Source organism: Hevea brasiliensis, chromosome 13 (assembly GCF_030052815.1).
Source record: "Hevea brasiliensis isolate MT/VB/25A 57/8 chromosome 13, ASM3005281v1, whole genome shotgun sequence".
Classification (NCBI taxonomy): Eukaryota; Viridiplantae; Streptophyta; class Magnoliopsida; order Malpighiales; family Euphorbiaceae; genus Hevea; species Hevea brasiliensis.
Window position 1 is genome coordinate 84435358 of NC_079505.1, and position 10732 is coordinate 84446089.

At 34.2% G+C, this 10732-nt stretch overlaps 2 protein-coding genes across 2 annotated transcripts; one reads left to right on the forward strand and one right to left on the reverse strand.

Annotated features, from left to right (window-relative positions):
- The first annotated feature begins 527 nt into the window (after positions 1 to 527).
- LOC110671855 (probable protein S-acyltransferase 7) lies at positions 528 to 4491 on the forward strand. The gene is made up of 5 exons (XM_021834467.2): positions 528 to 844; positions 2125 to 2307; positions 2539 to 2835; positions 3276 to 3509; positions 3711 to 4491. Exons 1-5 carry the CDS (start codon positions 722 to 724, stop codon positions 4191 to 4193), a joined length of 1320 nt encoding a protein of 439 aa, XP_021690159.1. The 5' UTR covers positions 528 to 721; the 3' UTR covers positions 4194 to 4491.
- Positions 4492 to 5458: 967 nt separating this feature from the next.
- Positions 5459 to 7068, reverse strand: LOC110671856 (mitochondrial import inner membrane translocase subunit TIM8). Its single transcript, XM_021834469.2, has 2 exons — positions 6912 to 7068; positions 5459 to 5773 (listed from the first exon to the last, which is right to left on the reverse strand). Exons 1-2 carry the CDS (start codon positions 6957 to 6959, stop codon positions 5585 to 5587), a joined length of 237 nt encoding a protein of 78 aa, XP_021690161.1. The 5' UTR covers positions 6960 to 7068; the 3' UTR covers positions 5459 to 5584.
- Between the last annotated feature and the right edge of the window lie 3664 nt (positions 7069 to 10732).

Consider the following 10732-nt stretch of genomic DNA (forward strand, 5'->3'; position numbering starts at 1 on the left):
TAATATAAATTATCCCATTAATTTATCTCATACCCATTTTGCATATTTATGAGTAAAAAAGAAAGTATTTATTTGGTATAAAATCTATAAAAAAAAAAAAAAAGGGTAATGATGCCCATGTCGATTGCAAGCGAAAGCGATGAGAGAAAGCAGGCAATTAGAAGTGAATCGGAGCCAAATAATGAATCGTAAAAATAAAAAATAAACTGGGAAATGGGAATCCCAAAGTCTGCAAGAATCAGTAGTAATCTGTCGTTGTCAGGAAGAAGAATATACGGAGCTGATTTTACTCTCTCTATCTTATTATAAATCTTCATTCAACTACTACCGCTTGTCTTGTTTATTTCTACTCTTTGCAAGTCCTCGACGGCTACTGCTTAAGGCCCATAACGCCGGTGGTGGAGGTGGTTGTTGGCCAGAATCTGACACCTCATTCTACAACCACATTATAATGCGTGAAACCGACCCCACTCCCTCGCACCTTTTGTCTTAATGAAAAAAAAAAAAAAACCAAAAAAAACAAGTCAAAAGGAGCACTCTTTTTCTATTATTAATAAAAGAGCCGCCTTTATTTGCTTTTCTCCTTTCATCCACTCTTTTTTGCGTTAGAATTGTAATTGCAGTGCTGTTGGAATTGACCTTTGTGTATTTGATTGCATTTTAGGGAGAGAAAAAGAGGTAAAGAGGATTTCTTTTACAGAGAAAGAAGAGAAGGAAGGGGATGAGACAGACTTATGCGGTTCCACCGCCTCCATCCCGGACTCCGGATCCGGCTGCAGGAGATTCCGCCATCGACGATGGGACGGATCAGCTCAGGACTTACCAAGTCTGGAAGGGCAGCAATGTAAACTTACGCTTTCCTTGTGGTTTGCTTATTGTTGAGCTAAATTTATTGACTAATTCTATCATATCTTTTCCTTAATCTTTTTCGCAATTTTGTGTATTGAAATTGGATGGCTGGGGATAGGGTTTTTCTAAACTTGGAATCTGGAAATTATTAATGTTAAAGAGCAGCTAAAGATGGGCTTTTTGGTGGCGCTGTGCAAAAAACTTTACATCTCATTTTACTTTTTTAGGATTCAACTCTTACTTACTAGTTGATTGGGCAATTATCTTGTGGTTGGAATATTGATTGTGAATTGGGTAGGATCAATATGTCAAACGACTGACATATTTTAGCTTGATTAGAACAGGGCATCCTTAGCACGAGGCTTCCTGCTTTGCCAGACTTGGGGGAGGATCCATCCCCATTTTTAATTAATTTTGTCTGAAAATTTTCTCTTGGGATCAAGTTTGTGTTTCAGCTTCATATAAGTGTAGTTCAATTTTATAGGTAGAGAATGATCAGTTTGTTCAGAATTTCAGCTTCATATAAATGTAGTACAATTTTCTTGTCTCTCAATTGACTAGTTTTGTCAGAGTTTCAGCTTCATATAAATGTAGTTCCATTTTCTCATCTCTCAATTGACTTGTTTTGTCAGTGTGCTTTCATCCATGATCTTCTTTTGGTGTTTCACTGTTTTGCTCATCAGCTACTGAGCATGATCAACTATCCCATTTCTCTTACATATGCATTTGTTGCATCCTATAGGGCTTGCTACTGAAATTATAGGACATTATCATCTAAAGGCATTTTGTCGATTGGTTGCTACATATGTGCTTTCCATGACCTCTCCAATGGGTTGATTCCTCTTATGTTGCAAATCCTGTAATAATGTCAATGGTAGTAGGATCCCATCATTATGCCTATATTGAATTTCATAGTCGGAATAGAATATTTGTAGCATACACATGTTTAGATGGTTGTAATATCCTTTGTTGAGGTTTTATATTAAAGTCTATTTTTAAAGTTTAACTGCATTAAAGATTTACTTAATTCACCTATTACTACAACATAAAAAATATTGCAATAACTGGATATATTGGAATAAGGGCAAATCACCTTTCAATGGTATAATCTGATGCCAAGCTTTCTTGGTTAGTAACTTAAGGCTGTGATGTGCCAAAAAAACACAGTTTTCTGAGGCATCCTTTCTGAGATAAGCATATCATTGCATGTTTTCCTTTTGTTCTTTGCTTACGCTGATAATTCCTTGATTTCTGCTTTGGCCATTTTGTTTGCAGATATTCTTCCTTAAAGGGAGGCTTATATTTGGACCTGATGCGAGATCCCTTCTGCTAACCATATTTCTTATTGTTGCTCCAATTGCTATTTTTTGTGTATTTGTAGCAAGAAAGCTGATGGATGATTTTCCTCATCACTGGGGAATATCAATTGTAGTCATTGTTGTTGTCCTCACATCATTAGTAAGTTCTTTTATTTCTGTAAAAGCTAATGTTTCATTCACTTCTGCTCCTTCATCCTACCTGCTGAAATTCCACGTTTGACTATTACTCTGATGGTCATTTAATTTTTAGTTGATTATCAAATTTAATTGAACAGATGCTTAAATTAATTATGATCAAGATTGGCTTAGCAGAAAGATGTTCTTTTTGCCTGCTGCACCCTTGAACTAATGGATGTACTTCATTTTCCAGGATTTGATCCTTCTTCTGCTAACATCAGGAAGAGATCCCGGTATAATACCTCGTAATGCTCACCCTCCAGAACTAGAAGGTTATGAAGGGCACACTGAAGCTACAATGGGCCAAACCCCACCTTTTCGTTTACCGCGCACAAAGGATGTTGTTATCAATGGAATGATCGTGAAGACCAAGTACTGTGATACATGCATGCTTTATAGGCCTCCACGCTGTTCTCACTGTTCAATATGTAATAACTGTGTGCAAAGATTTGATCATCACTGCCCGTGGGTTGGTCAGTGCATTGGCTTGGTATGATCATAGATCATTGATCATTCTTCTAAAACTATAATTTTTGCCTTCTGAATCTTAAAGCATTTCTAGAACTAGAATTATATTTCCCTGAGTTTTATGTCATTTGTCCTCTTTCTCTACTGGATTCAAATTATCTGCATCATGATAAACCCTATTGGGATTTTTTGTCCCCATCACAATGGAGGAAAAAAAAAAAAGAAAAGACAATAAATGTGCTTTTTGAAACAAGTTTAACAAGGGGTTTGTTTTTCAAATGTATCCATTGCAATTTTGTTTTAGGAAAAAGTTTGTTTAAAGGTTTCTGGACATGATGTTGCTAAAAATAGCGATGGGACTTTCTTTTCAGTCGTATTTGTCAGCGTTCACTCAAATTTCTGCATATAAGATGATGTTTTTTTTTTTTTCCAAATTTGAATTCTATTTGATTTTGGATGCAGAGAAATTACAGGTTCTTCTTCATGTTTGTGTTCATTGCGACTCTTCTATGCTTATATGTACATGGATTTTGCTGGGTTTACATCAAGAGGATCATGAATAGTGAGGAGACAACAATTTGGAAAGCAATGGCCAAGACTCCGGCCTCCATTGTGCTAGTAGTTTACACTTTTATTTCAGTTTGGTTTGTTGGCGGCCTTAGTGTGTTCCATTTGTATCTAATCAGTAAAAACCAGGTAAGAAATCCTTCTACTCTTGGTGTATTAAGAAATTTCCTTCATTGGCATTTTCTGAACTCTGCATTTATGGCAGGGATATCATTTTCCAATTAACAACCATTTCTTTTCTGTTTAGGTTATAAATTGATTCCTGTAATTTCATCTACATCTCGAATTGTCTCTAAGTTAGATTTTGTTCTCCTTTCTTTCCTTTGGCAGTCTACTTATGAAAATTTTAGATACCGGTATGATGGACTAGCCAACCCATTTGACAAAGGATTACTTGAGAACTTCATGGAGATCTTTTGCTCTAGCATTCCTCCATCTAAGAACAATTTCAGGGCAAAAGTTTGCAAGGAGCCGAGAATGGTGAGTAGTTTTGTCAGTTCAAACATAGAAAAATCCGTAGGTGACTTAGAGATGGGGAGGAAACCCATATGGGATGAAACTGGAAGAGAGGTGGTGGATGATTATGATAGAGCAATACGGAATGATGACAATCTGGATGAGGATGGTGGATTGACCGATGTTTCTCCGGATTTAAGCAGGATCCTTCCCCCACAGGGCTTGGAAGGACGTAGTGTCTTACATTCCAGGCGTTCTAGTATGGGAAGAAAAAGTGGAAGCTGGGAAATATCACCTGATGTTCTTGCTTTAGCAGCTGGAGTTGGGGAGTCGAAACGGGTCATCAGTGCAACTTGACATCAGAAACTCAGTCTCAGACAAATACCAAGATGTAAAGTAAAGAAGAACAAACAATTACTAAATCCATGTGAAAAAAAGGAACAAACATTAGGAAAAAAAAATAGTGACCTGTTTGGATTGCCTTGATTGAATGGTAATGCTCTTTGGTAATCAATCCATCGCATTATTATTTCTGTGTTCGTTTGTATGTAAGATTTTGTGACCGTTGGTATGAGGTTTAGGCTGCTTGTAATTCTTCTAAAATGGAATTTGTGCCACTGGGAGCTTTAAAATAGTTAATTTTTGCTGATAATAATTGGTTGCAGCATTTATGGAGAGTTGGACTGTATTTATAGCTTGATATGTCTTTGGGTCTACAGAATCGAGCCTAGACAAAAAAATTTCTTGATCTTGATGATATATGTGGAGATCAAGTCTATGAATGCTGGAAAGTGAAAACTTCCACAGTGCATGGCCTTGGGCTAACTGATAGCTAATAATGTGAACATGTGATGACAAGTTTTGCCCAAGGGGCTAGCGTGTTCATCAGGGAACGATGAGATCAAAAAAAGGAAAACTCATCTATTTTTTTAGTCTTTTTTTTTTGCTCTTCTCCGGGAGGATGTGGGACATTCGATCTTCATGTGTGATCGAAAATTTGTTAGAACACTAGTTCAGTCCTCGAACTCCTAGACAACGTTATATTGCATGCTCAATTACTTAGAGATTGGATTCGGCATGTTAGAAACCTGCGAACTGGAGCAAAGGAGATCTTCCTCGATTTATTTGCTATATTTGCAGCAAGATTTTGAGAGGCCCCTAAAAACATTTGTTTTGTATCGTTGTGAGATAGTGAAGCCAACGCCAGCCGCCGAGTTGCTTATTTTGCTGGAGGGGTTGAATTTGTACCACCCGTTATCTGAACAGAAAATGTTTAGCCTACACTTGTGGCCACCCCAGAGTGGAGATTAAGGCCAGCACTCTAATTTCAAAGATGGAACAGAACACATCTGGCTACGGAATGAACATCAGTGTCTAAGTTCCGTCTTTTTCCAGGATGGCCCAAGCTCGTAATAGGGCCAGCAGTATACCGACATGGACAAATTGTTCTCCACCAAATTACACATTGCTGCAAATTGTCAAGCATGTAAACAATTGGCATACTAGTGATATTAAATGTATCTGCTTTGCCACAACCAATCAGACATGTAGAATTCATAATTGTCAATGTTTAGGATCATTTAGAGGGGGGAAAAAATTGCAATGCCAAACGATGCAAATCATGCAGCATCAAATAAGATGGAATTTAGTTTCAAAAAAACAAGTTAACATCTTGTTACTGATACAGTTAACTGCATATAGTGGCTAACAAGCAGTAACATCTTGTAAATGACATGATGCGCAAACTCTCAGTGCATGGACTGAAAGCGCTTCATTATGATGAGGCTCATATCCATATAACGCTGGGCACAATTGGATAGGCAAGCTGATTCACTTGAGCTGAACTTGCTCCCTGGCGCACTAGTGATGCATTTATCCCAGCACACACTAGTAAGTTTAGCCACCATCTCATTAACCATGGCCTTTTCCTTTTCTTGCTGCATAACAACAAAGTCATTGGGACATGAAAATTGCATAATAGTGAACTGAAGGTATTAAAATTCTAGGTCAAGCATGCCAAAACAACAAGAACAAAGTACTGCATCCATAAAACATTTAAATTACAAATGATGCTCTTTTCCATTAAACATTTTTCATGTTTATCCAGGTTGCTTTCACCCGCTGTCATTGAACTTATCATTAAATCTCATCAAAGTGATTAAATTTTCATTTAATATTTAAAAATCACTAAGCTTTCATTTTTGTGACAATAAGATCACTTAGCCAAATTCCAATTCAATTTGAAAATTTGACGCAACAACAATATTGAAAATTTTCAATATAATTAGTATGTTTAGTGGGCTATCTGAGAAAACAATATTAAATTTATTAATTTAGTGTCATTAGTGGGATTCATTGGCTAGGTTAGCAGCCATAGGTGAAATTTTCCCAGTTGACTCCCCGTCTCTAAGCAAATACTCCAACCTCAAATTCAACATGCAAACGTTAACAGGTGAAATAGTAGTACTTTCTTAACAACTAAGCCCACAATAACCAAAATAATGTTTAAACAAAGGAGTAAACCAAAACTTAATAACGTAAAGGCACATCATAAAGTTTTCTCACAATGAAAAGAACACAAAGTGGCAATGTAGGCACAAGGCAGGCAACAGCAACCCATCTAGAAGATCATCCATAATTCCATATAAGTGATAAACTAAATTTCATCAGAAAAAGAATCGAATTTTTTCATTTTCCAATCTCTGAATTGATCACCACACATCCATTATCATAGTTAGTACAGCTGAATCTAGGACAGGACGAAATTACAGATAGATTCCATGTTAACCAAATATTGAGCTCGTGAGTTAAATATTGCGTCAAATTAAAAACTCAACTGCCATTGCATTCATATACTTAAAGCAAAACTCTGAAAGCATACACTAATATTTCAAAATGCGATCCTATAATTGCAAAAACCAACTACCCATGCATGTAGAAATCAATTAAATCGCTCCATTCAAGCACTCAATCTTTGAATCTATCAATAACTAAACAACAATATATCGAAGACAATTGAAATTGAAAACAAAATCAAAACTACGTAACCAAGCGAGGAATAGAAATTTTGCTTACATTAAGGAATTGCTGCATTTCAGCGGAATTGAGAGCCGAAGAATCCATTATTGTTGTTTCTTTCTTTTTTTAATTTTTTGGGTCCCTAAAACCCTCTCGTCTTCGGCTACACTCTAAAAAAACCCTAACTATAAAAGCAGCCCTTAACCATAAACGATGACCAAATATAAGGCAGCGGTCAAGTTGACAGACCCAATATGCTTCATGGGTATGGGCCCAATGGGTTGGAGTTAAATAGATTTTTCTTTCGGATAATGGGCCAAATTTGCAAGTTTTATAATATTTGTAAAAGTGTTCAATTTAACTCTTACATTTACTAGAGAAGTTTAATTTAATTGATTTTAAATTTTTTATTCAAATTAACTTAGATATTTTAATTTAAACACAATTTAACTTAAAATTAAATTTTATGAGTTAAATTTCTTAATTTTTTGATTTTAATAAAAATCAAGAAATTTAATTTCTTAATTTAAGTACTAAATTTCTTGATTTAAATTTAAAAATTAAGAAGTTTGTTTTTTTAATTTATTAATTTTTAGATTAAATTAGGTTTAGATTAAAATTTTTGGGTTAAATTAGATAAAAAGTTAAAAATAAATTAAATTAAACTTTCTCAATAAATACATAAATATAATTGAGTATTAAGTGAACAATTTTTTCATCATTTATGTGAATTTCATTTTTATATGTGATTTTTTATTAGAGAAATTAAAAAATAAAACTCAAATTTAACTTTGACAGAAGAATAATATACCTTTAACTATTCTACTAGATTAAGCTACTTTATTTTTCATATTTTTATATATTAAATTTCAATGAATCGAACGTGTGATTAACTTTGTGTAAAATAAACCGTTGATAGGGAGAAAAAGAAGTTGGCATAATATGTGAAAGTGGAGGGCTCCAACTATTCAAGTACAAGTAAACTTTCTTATGCATTAAGCATTGCCTTTTGGTATAATTAATTATTGAAAATTAATGCGTAAAAGGATCTATTGATGGATGATTGTCAAGATTCTCTCCAAAAGAGAAACAACTAAAATTTATTGCTATATACGTGCTCTAAGACCTTCTGTTATTTATATTCATATTCAGTCAATTGAGACGTAATAATGGCAATTTTTTAATTGAAATAATATATTTTTATTTTATATCTTATCATAATCATTAATAAGGCATTTTTATTTATTTTATTTTAAAAATAACTTTATATAATTAAAGTAAAGCTTATTTATACAAAAAAAAATCTATTTAAAATTTAAAATTTAACCATAATTTATTTCACGAAAAATATTTTTATTTTAGTGTTGACCCCGTGTAGCTCAAAATGAGCATTAATTTTGATGATAACAAAACTCAAACAGAATCTATCTAACACAACTTTAAAGTGATGTGTAGATTCTTTGTCTTATTCCTAAAGTATCTTTGAAGTTGCATCTAAGGAGAAAGGATACTCAAAGGCAATTCAAGACAAATCCAAAATGAGAAAAGAACAAGACTATGGAAGCCAAGACTTAAAGAAAGGTATGAAAGGCATAGTATTAGAGATTGAGTCTTAGGTCTTTTGTGAAAAGAATAGATGAGAATTTAGTCAAATGGAGCTCAAAAATGAAATTTTATTTTCTGATTACTTTTTCTCGTCATGACCTTGGACACTACTATTGAAACATTTTTTTTTAAGGTCTAAATTATTTTACATTGCAAGTTGAGACATGCAGCTATTGACTTTGTTTGCTAACTGGTTTGCTAAAATTTTTAGTTTGCTAATATGTTTGCTAAAAACATTAGTTTACTAACCAGTTTACTGACTGCTACCAATATTTCATTAGTTTACTAATTGATCAGAGCTGCTCAACTTCGCACAAAAGGACAAAATAACGACCATTTTGTCTTGGGCAGTGTGTATAACGTTCCAAAAGGGTTTCAAACGGTCTAAAATGATTTGGAACTATAAATACACATTCTTTACTTCATTTACACTTGATGAAAGCTTACATTTGAACTCCAATCTTGATTTTTCATTTATTGCTTTCATTCAAGAGCTTTAAAGTCTTTGAGCTACTATTGGCAAATCAACTCATCTCTTCTTTATAGTTTGATTTGTATTGAGTAAGAGTGAGTGTTGAAACATTAAATTGCATTTAAGAGAGGTTGTACAAGCACCTATTGAAGCTTGAGAGAGTAAGTGCTTGTGATAGCACTTGTGAAGGTTTCAAGCTACCTTGGTAAAAGCTTGGTGTTGAAAAGTTGTAAAGGGCTTTTGGTCTCTTGCCTTCAAAAGAGCAAATAGTGAAGAGAAGACTCAAATAGGGTTCTTTGAGAGAGTGGATGTAGGCTAGTTAAGCCGAACCACTATAAAAATCATTGTGTTTGATCTCTCTAACCTTGACCTCCTTATTTTTGTGCAATTTAAATTTTACTTTTTATACATGATATTGAATGTTGGTTGAATAGATTGAATTGATAAACTTGAGGACATATTGAGTGACTTGAGAAATTAGTTGTATATTGTATGATGCATGTTTTGTTAGATATTGCCATATACATTGATTGACGCTTGAATTGCAACTTAGGAACACATTGTTGAAACACATATTACTTTCATTATATATATAGAAAACCACCTAGTTGAACAAAGCCACAATTTTTTATTAGGCTACAATCAAGAGCCGAAAATTTGTTAAAGTCCAATTCACCCCCCTTTTGGACTGTTTTGGGATAACAAATTGGTATCAGAGCTTGTCTCTCTTGCTTAGGATGTTACAACCTTAGAGTGATCCATAATGGCTGGTTCATCTAGCAATACTGCCGGTATACCCGCACCATTAGCTGAAGGCTACTCAATCACTAGACCACCACTCTTCAATGGCTCTAATTATTCATTTTGGAAAGTAAGAATGAAAAATTTCATACAATCTGTAGATATTAATGCATGGATAATTATTGAAAATTGTCCACATGTTCCTCAAAAGAATGGTCCAGGAACTACAAAAGTTCTAAAACTTGAAGATGAATATGATGACAATGATTGGAAGAAAATTTCTATAAATGCTAAAGTTATTAATATTTTGCATTGCTCACTTGACCTTAATGAATACAATCGTGTTTCAGGATGTCAATCTGCTAAGGAAATTTGGGATAAGCTTGAAGTCACTTATGAAGGAACTGATGTCGTCAAAGAGTCCAAAGCAAACCTTCTTATTTGAGATTATGAGCTATTTCAAATGAGGCCAGGAGAATCAATTGCGGATATGAGTACAAGGTTTACTGATCTTGTAAATCTTCTCAAAGCACTTGTAAAAAATTTGAGGAAGCTGAACTTGTGAAGAAAATTCTTAGATCACTTCCAAAATCTTGGGAAGCAAAGACTACAATTATCCAAGATACCAAGGATTTTAAAACATTCACTTATGATGAACTCATTGGATCTCTCATTGCACATGAGATGGTATACAAGAAAGATAAAGTTGAAAATGAGCAAAAGAAGAAGAAAAGCATTGCTCTCAAGTCAAATAAGGATGAAGATAAGACGAAAGGAGTTGCATTCAAAGTTGACTCAAGTGACAACTCAAGTGCTTCTAGTGATGATGATGATGAAATGGTTATGCTTGCAAGAAAATTTAAAAGAGCTTTCAAGAAGGGAGGAAGCAAATACAAGAAATTCTTGAAAAAGTATACTCCCAAGGATAAACACTTCAGGGATTCAAAAGAAGAAATTGTATGTTATGAGTGTCACAAACCTGGACATATCAAGCCCAAATGTCCATTACTCAAAAAGAAGAAAGGAAAAGAAGATAGGAGCAAGAAAGCTATGAAAGTAG